Consider the following 16,005-nt stretch of genomic DNA (forward strand, 5'->3'; position numbering starts at 1 on the left):
GGGGCAATTACTGGAAGTTCAGCCCATAATTAAAGGTCTTGGCCCGAAACGTCGACTGTTTACACCCCTCCATAGATGCTGAGTTCCCCCTGCACTTTATTGTGCAGTACGTTGCTCAGGGTTACAGAGTTCTTTTCTAGACGATGTTGAACTAAGGCCCATTCCGCCCTCCCAGGGAGCAGATCCCACAGTGTTTTTACTTATTAATTGCATGGAATCAGCCCTTCGAGCTCTGCCACCCAGCAGTCCCCCGATTTAATCCTCGCCTAATCTGAAATCCGACGCCCTGGGCCGTAATAGTGTCACGCTAACCACGTTGCTATTGTGGCACACCAATCTCAATATACTCCATCTACAATTTCCCCTGAATCAACCCTGCCTGCAGCAAGCTGAAAGATTTCAAGTCCTGATGGCAAACCACAGTGTTTGGCAGGAGAGGCAAACCTATTTGATTGGATAATCATTGTGGGAGTATTTGAAGAATTACAGGTGCCCAACAGCAGCAAGGATCTGATGGGCCAAAAGGCCAATCCAGGAGCCGTTTAAAAGACCACAAGACCATGGCGCATGGGAGCAGAATTAGGCCATTCAGCCCATCGAGTCTGCTCTGCCATTTCTTCATGACTGATCCATTTCCCTCCCAGCCCCAATTCTCCTGCCTTCTCCCTGTATCCTTTCATGCCCTAACTAAGTTATCAACCTCTGCCTTAAATACACGCAATGACTTGCCCTCCACAGCCACCTGTGGCAATAAATTCCACAGATTCACCAACCTGGATAAAGGCGTTCCTCATCTCCACTCTAAGGGACATCCCTCTGTTCTGAGGCTGTGTCCTCCGGTCTTAAACTCTCTCACCAGAGGAAACATTCTCTACACATCCACTCTATTAGGCTTTTAAGCATTCAATAGATTTCAATGAGGTTGCCCACTCATTCTTCAAAATTCTGGTAAGTACAGGCCCAGAGTCATCAAATGCTCCTCATATGATGACTTTTTCATTCTTCTGAACCTTTGCTGATCCCCCTCCGGTTTCGGCACATCCTTTCCGAAACAAGGGGCCCACAGCGCGGGTACAGAAGCCAGTTGTGCCCCAGGACGCCTCACTGCAGCCGTTTGCTCTTTGCAGGCCGGAACCCTGCGGTTCTGCGGCACCACCGAGTTTGCCAGCGGCCAGTGGGTCGGTGTGGAGCTGGACGAGCCTGAGGGCAAGAACGATGGAAGTGTTGGAGGGATAAGCTACTTCATCTGCCCTTCCAAGCACGGTAAGGAGGGGGCCTTTGCCCTGGGAACATTCCCCTGCCCCTGGGGAAGCTGCATCAGGCCTGGCAGAAACACGAGATACTTTTGTTAGAATAATCAGTTTTAATTTGTCACATGTATTTTGAGACATAAAACTCGCATCAGATCAAATCTAACCAGTGAGGATTGTGCTGGGTAGACCAACAGGCGTCATCAGCATAGCAAGTCTGCATGTTAGTAACCCTAATCCATATATCTTTGGACTGTAGGAGGAAACTGGAGCATGCGGAGGAAACACATGCAGTCATGGGGAGGACGTACAAACTCCTTACAGGCAGCGGCAGGGATTGAACCTGGATCTTTGGCCCTGCAATAGCATTATGCTAACCACTGCGCTAACATGCCGCCCCACAGAAATCTGTTTTAACTTTCCCCATTGAATATAGACCTTTTATGGAGTGTGGAACGAGCTGCCAGCACAAGTAGCTCAATTTCAACGTTTAGGAGAAGTTTGGATAGGTACATGGATGTTAGGGGTATGGAAGGCTGTGGCCCCAATGCAGGTCGATGGGACTGGGCAGTTTAAATGGAGGGAAGGAGTGCCTTTCACCTCCTTTGGTAGGTACATATCTCCACCCCTCTCCCTGTAAGATATACTTCCTCCAATATCTTCAGCTTCTAATTGGTTCACCAGCACCTTATGAAGCACCTTGTCATCTTACCTCCACACCGCTACCCGAGAACACTTTGCAGAACATTTAACACTATGAACCTTAGTCTGGGCTGGGCTGGAGCTGTGAAAGTCCGGGTGAGAGTGCGAGGTCGGATGGCTCCTGTTTCTCGGTTTCATGCTGTTGCTGTGCATCTGTTCCTCAGGTTATTTTGCTCCTGTGTCTAAAATCAGCAAAATCCTGGACCAAACCCCTTCTTCAGTCACATCGACACCCAAAACGCCCCGCATGGATTTTGCACGGATGACGGGGAAGGCCAAAAAGGACAAGAAAGGTAATTTTATTAGATGTGCATGTAAGGAAGGGTAGAAAAGCATCGGGCACTTAACACGTGAGCAGTTTGCATTGGCAACAACATGCATCGGTTATTTAAATCCACTTCAGCCAGAGAGAGAGATGCACATAGCATAGAAGCAGGCTCTTCGGCCCATCGGGTCTGTGCTGGACCACCAACTGCACAGTCACTCTACTTCAACCCGCCTTGTATTCTCATCAATCTCTGCCCCCAAAATTCTGCCTCTCACCTGTCAGTAGGAGCAAATGAACCTTCTGACCTGCAAGCCTTGGGGATGTGGGAGGAAACTGGAGCAGCTGTGGATTTAGGTGTCGGTATGCACAGAGTTCTGAGAAGGGTATGATAAATTCTCCGTTAAATTTAGCATTCCGTATGTAATCGTCATCATTATGTGCCATGTTATGTGATGTGGGCGATCAAGACCATGATTGTTCTGGGCAAATTTTTCTACAGAAGTGGTTTGCCGTTGCCTTCTCCTGAGCAGTGTCTTTGCAAGACAAGTGACCCTAGCCATTATCAGTGTTCTTCAGAGATTGTCTGCCTGGTCACGTAACCAAGACTTGGAGATATGTTCATACGACCACCAACTCCCATGGCTTAACACGACCCTAATCTGGCTAAGCGGGTGCTACACCTTGTCCAAGGGTGATTCCATGTGTACCACCTAAAAATAGCCAATTAAACGTTCGTTCCACAATTAACTCCATGCAGCGGAAACCTGCATGGTTACAGGGAGAACAGACAGACTCCACATTGACAGCACCCAGAGGCCCACTGCTACTTGTCCATTGGTAACCCACACATGAGCACTTGTGTAGTCAAGATCCTTCGTGGAAGTTGCAGCAAAGTGTAACGTCAAGACAAGGATAATTTACAAATAGAGTAGGTTCCAGTTAATATTGGGACATATCGGGACCAGTACATTTTGGCCCAATTAACCAGCTGCCCAAATTAGCTGAGTTTTCATGAAAATAGTTAAAAAGTTTAAAAAAAGGCGAACTACCATTTGACTGAATAACAAATTATGTATTTAAATAAAATACAGAACCAATTAGAACGCTGTCAATACTCCTACAGTAATATAAAACTGTGTATTAGTTCCTCATAGTTATTGACTGAATTCATCTGCCGTGTTCTTTTGATTGACTGTAAATGAACAAAATCAGCACAGACACCTAGTGTAGATAATGGACTGCCCTCATACAATGTTATCAATAATTGCATCCTCCAAATCTTCATTCTCATTGTAACGTTCAAGATGATTGTTGATACCTTCAAGTTCTTTGTAGTTCTTAACTTGTTGAAGTAGAGAAATAGTTTCATTTTCTCTCTGGCATCTCCAAGTCTGAATGCTTGAGCAAAACTGTTCTGAACTGTCTCACGGCTTATTTCTCGCCAGCTATCAGTGACAAAAATCTTTGCTTTTTAAACACATTCAACTGATGCTATTTAAAAACTGTGTACTTTAAGCACAGTGAACACACAAGTGCACATGACTGACGCTAGTTAGAAACAGTTCAGCAAGTCTCCTGCCCCAGTTAGTTCCTCCCCACACCTTGTTTGGTGCATCGGGTGACAACCTCGCTGCTTCTTTAGCATTTATCTGTTTTACAAGGCCGAGTTGTGAGTTCAATGCAAAATCTGCAGCAACCAACCACAATCAAGCAGTGGGAATCCCGGATAGTTTCCCGTTTCATTTTTGTTCTTTAAGAGTTGTCCCAAATAAGTGGCTGGCCTGATTTACCAGTGGTCCAACTGAGTGGAATCTACTGTCGTGTGCAGTCAACCCAGACAAGTGAGGCTTTTGAAGAAAGATCTCTTGAAGAGCATAGCTTCCCTGTACTTAGCAGGGACCAGAGCCATTTGACATATCGAGGCTAGATAAAGATGCAAATTAAGGACTCTGGGATGACACTTACTATTGGTCATTTACTTTACTAATTCTGTAGTATTATTGGATGTTAATGCATAAATTCTATTGGCTATTAATACTTGTGGTGTTGGAGTGTGATTGGCGGTTTATTATGCAAGTAAGAATTTGACCATACAGAAAGTTACCAATTGGTCAATATCTGTATCCAACTAGACACTCTACTGCATGTTATGCCACTGGCATTTAAGGCAATAATGAAGGTCCACCATCTCTGGGGGTGTTCAGGGCTTCCTTCATTGTGTCAGCAGCTTCCTCTCGGTTTTCACTACTGTCAGTCATGCAAGTCCCGGGTGGAGACTCAGGAATACCGTCACACTCTGATGCAGAAGGATTCTTCATGGCTGTTTCCGTAGCAGTTTTGTTTGACCAGTCAGGGTCAAACAAACCCCAGAGCATGGGCCACTCTTAGTCTGACCTCTTCCCTTTGGGCTGTTTGACAGTGGGTGACCCTACCAAGAACCAAAACATAACATCCTGATTCCAGCCAATATAGCTGAGCAGGTCAGGGCTCTCACAAGCCTCCAAACCCTACGACAAGGTTGTGAACCTCTTGGAGGATCTAAGTAGTCAATTTCTACTTAAAATTGACATATTTTTGTTCAACGTTCTGAACAGTTCGGTGACAGGGGCCATGCTGTGCTCCTTATGCACAAAGTAAATGAAGTGTGGTTGAGTGATTGCAAGTTTTCAGAACCTAGTTAATGGTTGATGATAACTTTAACTAAAGAAACCTAAACCTCACTGTTAAATCCAATGTAGTGAGGGTGGTGAAATTCCTTACACATTCCTTTGCCATCTTTCTTATTTGTTCGCTCTACTGACCGACAACCTGAATGTTGGAATGTTTAACAGTCGCAAAGGCCGCAAAATTGGCTAAGGAAGCACCCATACCCAAATGATAGGTGTGTATTGAGGGGAGTGGGGAGGTATGTTATTTAGAGTGGGGCCCTACACTGAATTTTATAAAGATTAGGTTTATCTCAAAGTTCAAAGTAAATTTATTATCAAAGAACGTATTTGTCACCATATCCATCCCTGAGAGTCATTTTCTTGTGGACAATCTCAACAAATCTATAGAATAATAACTGTAACAGAATCAGTGAAAATCCACCCAACTTGGGTGTTTTGCTAGAGTGCAGACAACAATAAACTGTGCAAATATAAACAGGAAGAAATAATAAGAATAAGCAAATAAGCAATAAGTATCGAGAACTGAGATGGAGAGTCCTTGAAAGTGAGTTCTTTGGTTGTGGGAACATTTCAGTGACAAGGCAAGCAAAGTTGAGTGAAGTTATCCCCTTTGGTTGAAGAGCCTGACAGCTGTATGATCAAAGCATTCAGTGGAATGTGTTATTTTCACCCAATCAAATCAGCCTGCAAGTGTCACCACACTCCTGGTGCAAGCACAGCATGGCCACAACTTACCAACCCCTAACTGGTACGTCTTTGGACTGTGGTTGGAAACCGAAGCACTGGGGGAGGGAGGGATCCCACGCAGTCATGGGGAGAATGTACAAACTCATTACAGACTGCATTTGCAATTGAACCCCGATCATACAGTGGATGCTATTAAAGTGTTACACTCACCATGGCCAGAGATCACTCTTTGATTACTAACCATTTCACCTTGGTATCTGTTCTTCCATTCCTGTATCTCTCCACAGCCTTGAGAAGGAAGTCGCTGTCAGTGGGCAGCCTGGATCCAGAGGACACGAAGATCAAGATTGGAGACCAGGTCCTGGTGGCCGGGCAGAAGCCAGGAATTATTCGGTATTATGGCAAAACGGACTTTGCACCAGGTGTGTGAAGCTGGGCTGTGGTGTTTGTGAGTTCCTGTGTTCTAGTTGTTCACTACTGGGATGGTTTTTTGGAGCCCTTGTTCTATGGAAATCAAACCACTTTGAAAGGTGGAGGGGTTCCTAGGGGTTTGTTGCCATGTTTTTCATGGTATAGAGATTTGCAGAAAGGGTATGAGTGGGCAATAAAATCTACAGTGGAATTTTCTTTGTTGAGAACCTGGGCCTTGCTGAGGCTGTGCCCTCTAGGACCAGAGGACACAGCCTCTAAATGGAGGGTTTTCCATTTAGAGCGGCGATGAGGAGGAATTTGCCCTCTAGGACCAGAGGACACAGCCAAGTTATTGGGTGTATTTAAGGCAGAGGTTGATAAGTTCTTGATTAGTCATGGTGCGAAAGATTATGAGGAGAAGGCAGGAGAATGGAGTTGAGAGGAAAATGGATCAGCCGTGATGAAATGGTGGAGCAGACTTGATGAGCCAAATGTCCTAATTCTGCTCCTATATCTTGTGGTTTTATGGATTTTTAAAAATCAAAATACACAAATGTCACCAATTTTGGGTGTCACGCCGAGTCCCAGCAAACGCCTGTGCTTTCTTCGTAATTGCACTTGTGTGCTGGGCACAGGACAGATCCTCTGAAATGATAAACACCGAGGAATTTAAAGTTGCTGACCCTCTCCTTAGAAGTCAAGAAAGAGGCATAAACCTGCTGCTCTCAGCCATTTATTGAGTATTACAAGAGCAAAGAAGCAGAGGAAAAGAGAGAGGGAACGAAGAGGTCATGGTTGTCTTAAAGCAGGGGTGTCAAACTCATTTTAGGTCACGGGCCGGATTGGGCAAAATGCAGCTTCATGCGGGCCGGATCAGTCGGGCGCGTGCGAACGCAGCTTTCATTGCCTCCGTTTTTTCAGCCTGTTCTCGTGTGTCTCACTCTCTGCTATAACTACAAAGTGTTTCGCTTCACAAATTCCGTTTCTTATGAAGAAGACTGCTGAGCAAGCATTATTTTTATGATTGGTATTAACTTACAATCATAGGCTTCATATCGCCGGGCCATTAATAATTAAAATAATAGATCTATCTAAAATGATCTTGCAGGCCGGATATAATTGTACGCCGGGCCAGACATGGCCCGCGGGCCTTGAGTTTGACATCACTGTCTTAAAGAAAAACTAGATCAGACCAGAGAGATAACAACATCCTATGATAACAAATAACTCACGGAATAGATAGATTCAAGAACCATGAACCTTACTGTAGAATAAATGCACTTTGTATCTCTGATGCAGATTAGCGGACAGCTTTGTCGAGTACCTTCACTCTGTCCACTGCAAAAGGCATGATTTCCCAGTGTCCACCTATTTCAATTTCACTTCCCGATCCCATTCTGACGTGTCTCCCCAAGGCCTCATCCAGGTTTCCCTCAGCCCATCTCATCCCTCTGGTTCCCCACCTCTTTCCCTTTCCCCCATGGTTCACTGTTCTCCGATCAGATCCCTTCTTCTTCAATTTGTTTACTTCTTCCTAGCTTCTTACTTCATTACTCCTCACCTGCCAGCTTGTCCTCCTCACCCTGCCTCCATCTATTTATTCTGGCTTCTTCCCTCTTTCATTTCCAGTCCTGATGAAGGGTTTCAGCCTCAAACATTGACTGTTCATTCCCCTCCATAGGTGATGCCTGACCTACTGAGTTCCTCCAGCATTTTGTGCCCAAGTTTATCCAACCTCTCCTTACAGGTATTCCCTATTCCAGGCAATATCCTTGTGATTCTCTGCTGTGCATCTACTTTCTTCTACAACTGGAACTGGAATAGCACAAGGCAGCCTCTTCGCCTGTAGCATCTAAACCTTTGTTATAACCTTAATATGGTAAAATGTCCCAAGGTGCTTTGCAGTAGTGACATCAAAGGTCATGACATCAAGACCCATAGCTAACCAAGAACTGTTGACCAACTTATTGGTTAAGTGGGTAAGCTTTAAGGAGCATCTTACAAAGGGAGAGAGTGGGGGTGGGGGGTTTATAAAGTGAATTCCAGCATTTATGGGCTTGATGTTTGGCTGCATTGAAGAATCAGAATCAGGTTTAATATCATCAGCATATGTTGTGAAATTTGTTGACCGTGCAGCAGCAGTTCAACGTAATACATAATAATATAGAAAAAAGGGCTGAATTTACATTAGGTATATATCTGAAAACCTGTGGCAACCAACTAGCAGGAGTATTCAAGGACATTTTCAACCTCTCACTGCTAAGGGCGGAGTTCCCACTTGCTTCAAAAGGGCAACAATTATACCAGTGCCTAAGAATAACAACGTAGGCTGCCTTAACGATTATTGCCTGGTAGCACTCACATCAACAGTGATGAAATGCTTTGAGAGGTTGGTCATGACTAGACTGAACTCCTGCCTCAGAAATTTGCCTATTGCCATGATAGGTCAATGGTAGACACAATCTCAGTGGCTCCCATCATGACTTTAGACCACCCGGACAACACAAACACCTGTTCATCGACTACAGCTCAGCATTTAATACCATCATTCCCACAATCCTAATTGAGAAGTTACAGAACCTGGGCCTCTGTACCTCCCTCTGCAATTGGATCCTCAACTTCCTAACCCGAAGACCACAATCTGTGTGGATCGGTGATAATATATCCTCCTCGTTGACGATCAACACTGGCACACTTCAGGGGTGTGTGCTTAGCCCACTGCTCTACTCTCTCTATACCCATGACTATGTGGCTAGGCATAGCTCAAATACTATCTATAAATTTGTTGACGATACAACCATTGTTGGTAGAATCTCAGGTGATGACGAGAGGGCGTACAGGAGTGAGAAATGCCAACTAGTGGGATGGTGCCGTAGCAACAACCTGGCACTCAACATCAGTAAGATGAAAGAGCTGAGTGTGGACTTCAGGAAGGGTAAGATGAACGAACACATACCAATCCTCATAGAGGGATCAGAAGTGGAGAGAATGAGCAGCTTCAAGGTCCTGGGTGTCAAGATCTCTGAGGATCTAACCTGGTTCCAACATACTGATGTAGTTATAAAGAAGGCAAGACAGTGGCTATACTTTATTAGGAATTTAAAGAGATTTGGCATGCCAACAGATACACTCACAAACTTCTATAGTTGTACCGTAGAGAGCATTCTTGACAGGCTGTATCACTGTCTGGTATGGAGGGACTACTGCACAGGACCGAAAGAAGCTGCAGAAAATTGAAAATCTAGTCAGCTCCACCTTGGGTACTAGCCTACAAAATACCCAGGACCTCTTCAGGGAGCGTTGTCTCAGAAAGGCAGCATCCATTATTAAGGACCTCCAGCACCCAGGGCATGCCCTTTTCTCACTGTTACCATCAGGTAGGAGGTACAGGAGCCTGAAGGCACACACTCAGCGATTCAGGAACAGCTTCTTTCCCTCTATCGTTTATTCTCTAAATGGACATTGAACCCTTGAACATTACCTCACTTTTTAAAAATATACAGTACATTATTTCTGTTTTTTGCATGTTTTTATTATTCAATATATGTATACTGAAATTGATTTACTTATTTATTATTTTTTTTTCTCTTCTGTATTAAGTATTGCATTGAGCTGCTGCTACTAGGTTAACAAATTTCATGACACATGTCGGTGATAATAAACCTGATTCTGATTCTGATTGTGATTCTGGTTAAATACTTAGATTAAATAAGTAGTGCAAACAAAGAAATGAGAAAAAGTCATGAGGTAGTATTCTTGGATTCAGTGTCCATTCAGAAATCTGATGGCAGAGGGGAAGAAGCTGTTCTGAATTGTTGAGTGTGTGCCTTCAGGCTCCTGTACCTCCTCCCTGATGGTAGCAATAAGAACAAGACATAACCTGGGTGATAGGGGGTTCTTAATGATGGATGCCACCTTTTGGAGGCACCTTTAAGATGTCCTGAATAATACAGAGGATAACTCCCACACTGGAGCTGACTCTCTGCAGCTTATTTCAATCCTGTGCAGAAACTGCCCCCCACTGACAACCCATATACGAGACGGTGATGCAGCCAGTCAGAATGACCTCCATGGTATGTCTGCAGGAAGTTGCAAGTGTCTTTGGGGACCTTCCAAATCTCCTCAAACTTTTAATGTAACGTAGCTACTATTGTGCTTTCTTTGTAGCTTCATTGAATAAGACAATGAATATTTTATTAAAGAACATGTATGTCACCATATACTACCCCGAGATTCATTTTCTTACAGGCGTTTACAGGAAAATAAGGAAACACAATAGAATCTATGAAAACACTCACTGACAAACCACCAATATTGACCTGGGTGTCAGTATATCTCAGGATCTATCCAGGACCTAACATATTGATGACATGCCCTCTAAACCAGGAAGCAATCTCGTAAATCTTTTCTGCATGATCTCCAACATTCTTCCTATTGTGAGGTGGCCAGATTTGTATACAGTACTCCAGATGTGGGCTCACCAGAGTTTTATAAAGTTGCAACATAACCTCTTGACTCTTGAACTCAGTGCCTTGACTAATGAAAGCAAGCGTTCCGTGAGCCTTCTTAACCACTTCATTGACCTGTGCAGCCACTTTCAAGGGGCTATGAACTTGGACCCCCAGATCTCTCTGCTCAGCAACACTGTAAAGGGATCTTGCCCTCAACAACGTACAGCCTCCTTGCATTTGCCCTACCGAGGTGCAACTCCTCACATTTCAATGGGTACATTTAATGTCAGATAAGTGTATACAATATACATCCTGAAATTCTTTGTTTTCTCAAGCATTCACAAAAAACAGAGGAGTGCCCCAAAGAATGAATGACAGTTAAAACATTAGAACCCCAAAGCCCCCCAGCTCCTCCCTCTCATGCACAAGCAGCAGCACAGAGATGATCCCCCCACCTCCACCAGCACCAGCACCCTCCACCGAGCACTCAAGCATGCAGCAAAGCAACAATAAAGACACAGACATGCAGTACCCCCCAAAAAAATACACGTTCACCTGATAATTTGACACTCCCTAGTAAGGGAAAAAGAGCTGTTCCCATTTCACAGTGAGAGGGGAGACGTAAAAAAACAACTCGCTGATTTACGATGTTAAACATTTGTTGGTGGCTTTTTCCGAGCTTTGCGCCCGGAGAGTGGGCACCAAAAAGGCGAAGCTCTTCGGACCCCCAGCAGCTAACCTGCTGCTCCCGATGTTCCGTGTCCTCCCGTGACACTTCAGTCAGGGGCACCAGCCTAGAATCAGCACGCGCCCAGAGCCATGAAATTCCGAAAACCTGAAGACGCACTCGATATCAATAAGCAGCCGGTCGTGAGGCCCTGAGAGCGGGTCCCATTCCCACAGGGAACCAAAGTCAGAGTGTAACTCCAGTCCAGGGCCTTCAAAAGAACCTTGAAAAGGAAAAAAAATGAGATATCAAAGGTAGAAATAAAGCTGTTTCCAAAGATGTAAGCAAAGAAGTCACCATTTAGTGCCATCTTAACATTGCCCCACCTCCTTCATCTGGGTTAGACACCATCTGCCATTTCTCTGTCCGTATCTGCAACTGTTGTGTTCTGTGTTGTTCCGCCCAGCATTGTGGACGTGCTATATTGGTGCTGGAATGTGTGGCGCTACCTGCGGGCCACTCCCAGCACATCCTCGGGTGTGTTGGTTGTTAACGCAAAGAATGTATTTTATTGTCTGGTCTGATGCACACATGACAAATTACCTTGAATCTTGACCTGTGCTGGTATGGAGTATCTCCCACTGACCGTTGTCTCTTCACCTGTTGTTGTCCCCTCAGGATACTGGTATGGGATAGAGCTGGACAAGGCGACCGGGAAGCACGACGGCTCAGTATTTGGAGTTCGATACTACACTTGTTCCCCGAAGTATGGAGTGTTTGCCCCTCCATCCAGAGTGCAGAGGTAACCTTCAACACTAGTTTTGTCAGCCATGACTCAGCGGGCAGTATCGTCACTGTTCAAAGTAAATTTATGATCAAAGTACATATCTGTCAGGGGCGGGATGGAGATACATCTCTACCAAATAAAGTGTAAGACGCTCCTTCCCTCCGCTTGCCTGCAGGTCGCCCTTGCACAAGGTGTAGCACCCCATCTGGGGGTCATGTAAAGCCACGGGAGTAGGTGGTGGATGGTTGTTGTATTATATAGGACCCTGGTCAGACTCCACTTGGAGAATTGTGCTCAGTTCTGGTCGCCTCACTACAGGAAGGATGTAGAAGCCATAGAAAGGGTGCAGATGAGATTTACAAGGATGTTGCCTGGATTGGGGAGCATGCCTTATGAGAACAGGTTGAGTGAACTTGGCCTTTTCTCTTTGGAGCGACAGAGGGTGAGAGGTGACCTGATAGAGGTGTATAAAATGATGAGAGGCATTGATCGTGTGGATAGTCAGAGGCTTTTTCCCAGGGCAGAAATGGTTGCCACAAGAGGACACAGGTTTAAGGTGCTTGGAAGTAGGTACAGAGGAGATGTCAGGGGTAAGGATTTTTTACGCAGAGATTGGTGAGTCGTGGAATGGGCTACCGATGGCGGTGGTGGAGGTGGAAACGATTGGTTCTTTTAAGAGACTCCTGGATGGATACATGGAGCTTAGAAAAATAGAGGACTATGGGTAACCCTGGGTAGTTCTAAGGTAAGGAAATGTTTAGCACAACTTTGTGGGCCGAAGGGCCTGTATTGTGCTGTAGGTTTTCTATGTTTCTATGTCTTATGAGCAGCTGGTGTATATCACAAGTCCTGGTTATGTGACCACTTACGCCAGGCAGACAATCTCTGAAGAGTATTGATCATAGCTGGTGTTGCCTGTCTTGGCAATGACAAACCACTTATATAGAAAAGTTTGCCAAGAACAATCTTGGTCATGGAAAGACCACGATCACCCATGTCTTCTGCACACCACTGTCGTAGCATGTGGATATTTGAGTTACTCTTGCCTTCCTGTCAGCTTGAACCAGTCTGGTCATTCTCCTCTGACTTCTTTCATTAACAAGGCATTTTTACCACAGAGCTACTGCCCACTGGATAATTTTTTGTTTTTCGCACAATTTTCTGAAAGTGCTAGAGATTGTTGTGTGTGAAAATCCCAGGCGATACTCAGACCACCTCTTCTAGCACAACTATCACCAATTAGATCACATTTCTTGCCCATTCTGACATTTGGTCCAAACAGCAACTGAACCTCTTGACCATGCTTGCATGCTCTTATGTTGCTGCCACATGACTGGCTGATTAGATATTTACATTGTTGTGGAGATGTACAGATGTACCAATAAAGTGTATAGTGAATCATAGAACAGTACATCGCGGGAACAGGCCCTTCGGCCCACAATGTCTGTTCTCAACACAATGCTGAATCAAACTTAACCTCTTTTGCCTGCAGATAGCCAAACTCCTCCATCCCCTGCATATTCTAACAGCCTCTTAAATGAGCCATAATAAAAGATCATCAAACTGAAATGTTAAACCTGTCTCCCTCTCCGTAGCTCCTGCCTGACCTATTGAGTGCTTGTCGCATCTGTAGAGCGTTCTCCGCCATGTTCCCATCGTGCAGAGTGCCAGCGTCTGTTGTGGGGCAGAAATCTGTTCTGAACGTACAAAGATAAACCGGCACTCAGTTTGTATTGGGATACTGCATGGAATAGGCCATTCCAGCCTTCAAGCCACACTGCCCAGCAATCCCCCAATTTTAAGCCTAGCTTAATCACAGGACAATTTACAATGATCAGCTAACCTGCCAACTGGTGCATCTTTGGACTGTGAGAGGAAACCGGAGCCCCTGGGGAAACCCATGAGATCATGGGAAGAGCGAACAAGCTCCTTACAGGCAGAGGTGGGAATTGAACCTGGGTCGCCAGCACTGTAAAGCGTTGAGCCAACCACCACACCAGTGCGCTGCTTACGACGGAAACAGGCTGACTTACTAGAGTAAACACCGGGTATCCCAACACAAGGTTGAAAGGGTACAGAGAAAGTTTACCAAGGTGTTGCCGGGACTGAAGGACCTGAGTTGTAAGAAAAGATTGAATATGTTAGGATTTTATTCCCCAGGTTGTAGAAGATTGATGGGAGATTTGATAGAAGTATGGGTTAAGGGTGAAAGGTAAAATATTTGAGGTGAAGCTTCTTCACTCAGAAGGTTATGAGAACGTAGAATGAGCTGCCAGTGCACACAAGCTCAGTGGACAGTGAGGTCAGCTGAGAAGATCATCGGGGTCTCTCCTCCCGCCATCACGGACATTTACACTGCACGCTGCATCCGCAAAGGAAACAGCATTATGAAGGACCCCACGCACCCCTCATACAAACTCTTCACCCTCCTGCCGTCTGGGAAAAGGCTCCGAAGCATTTGGGCTCTCACGACCAGACTATGTACCAGTTTCTTTCCCCAAGCTATCAGACTCCTTAATACCCGAATCCTGGACTGACGCCTTGCCCTATTGTCCAGTTTATTATTTATTGTACTGCCTGCACTGTTTTTGTGCACTTTATGCAGTCCTGTGTAGGTCTGTAGTTTAGTAGCTTTCTCTGTGTTTTTTTTACATAGTTCAGTCTAGTTTTTGTACTGTGTCATGTAACACCGTGGTCCTGAAAAACATTGTCTCATTTTCACTATGTACTGTATCAGCAGTTATGGTCGAAATGACAATGAAAGTGACTTGACTTCAGTATTTAGGAGAAGTTGGGCTAGGTACATGGATGGTAGGGGTAAGGAGGACTATGGTTCTGGTGCAGGTCGATGGGAGAAGTCAGCTTAAATGGTTCAGCACAGACTAGAAGGGCCAAAGAGCTTGTTTGTGTGCTCTACTTTTCTATGGCTCTGTCTGATTGTTTGGAAATCCCAGTGGTTCAGCCAGCACCTGGTTCACGCATTAGTCCAGAATGTGAGCCAGAAGTCCCAGTGCAGTCAGGGTGTATGTACAGAACTGGAGACAGGTGTGTGGCTGGGGTTAGGGTCATGGTCAGAAATGTCAGTAGACCCAGGGCCCGCTCACTTTAAACTTGCTGTAACCACAGAAAATCCTACAAAAGATAGGATTCAGTCCAGTACATCACAGGTAAAGCCCTCCCAACCAATGAGCACATTTGTAGGAAATGCTGTCGTATTAAAGCAGCATCCATCATCAGGGCCACGCTCTCTTCTCACTGTTGTCATCAGGTAGGTACAAGAACCTCAGGACTCACACCACCAGGTTCAAGAACTACCCCTCAACCATCAGGCTCTTGAACAAAATGGGATAAATTCACTCTTTTACCCCATCATTGGAATGTTCCCACAACTATTGATCTCACTTTAAGGACTCTTTATCTCAATACCTCCTGTTCTTGTTATTTATTTATTGTTGCACTTGCACAGTTTGTTGTCTTCTGTACTCTGGTTGCCCTTCCGTTGATCCTGTTGTAGATTATGCCCGCAAGAAAATGAGCCTCAGGGTTGTATACGGTGACATATATGCCCTCTGATAATAAATTTACATTGAACTTTGGACTTTAGTGCAACAATTAAAATTCAGTAAATTGGTTAATTATTGGCATATGTACCGAGATACAGTGAAAATCTTTGTTTTCAATATCCATACAAATCATTTCATCACAACGGTGCACTGAGGTTGTACAAAGAAAAACAAAAGCAGTCTGCAGAATAGAGTTTTAATTACAGAGAAAGTGCAGTGCAGGCAGATAACAAGGTGCAAGGTCACAATCAGGTAGATTGTATGATCAAGAGTCCGTCTAATCGTACTAGGGCTTACAACAGCTTGTTGGGAGCTGTCTTTGTACCTAGTGGTCCGTGCTTTCAAAGGGTTAAATATTCTGCGTGATGGGAGAGGGTAGAAGAGGGAATGGCTGGGTTGGGTGGGGGCTTTACGGAAGCAGTGAGGTGAAGACATTGGAGTAGGTTATAAGGAGTTACACAAAAATAATTCCTGGATTGAAAGACTTGTCAAATGAGGAGCATTTGATGGCTCCGGGCCTCTTCTCACTCAAATTCAGAGGAATGGCGGG

At 44.9% G+C, this 16,005-nt stretch overlaps 1 protein-coding gene across 1 annotated transcript in view; it reads left to right on the top strand.

Annotated features, from left to right (window-relative positions):
* LOC132401515 (CAP-Gly domain-containing linker protein 3-like) overlaps positions 1-16,005 on the top strand; it is a 95,791-nt gene that overhangs the window by 46,733 nt on the left and 33,053 nt on the right. The window contains exons 5-8 of the mRNA XM_059983541.1: positions 1,057-1,263; positions 2,117-2,245; positions 5,864-5,998; positions 11,784-11,907. Of these exons, the coding sequence (XP_059839524.1) occupies positions 1,057-1,263; positions 2,117-2,245; positions 5,864-5,998; positions 11,784-11,907 (595 nt within the window). The remainder of the gene's footprint in view (positions 1-1,056; positions 1,264-2,116; positions 2,246-5,863; positions 5,999-11,783; positions 11,908-16,005) is intronic.

This window comes from Hypanus sabinus, chromosome 11 (assembly GCF_030144855.1).
Source record: "Hypanus sabinus isolate sHypSab1 chromosome 11, sHypSab1.hap1, whole genome shotgun sequence".
Classification (NCBI taxonomy): domain Eukaryota; kingdom Metazoa; phylum Chordata; class Chondrichthyes; order Myliobatiformes; family Dasyatidae; genus Hypanus; species Hypanus sabinus.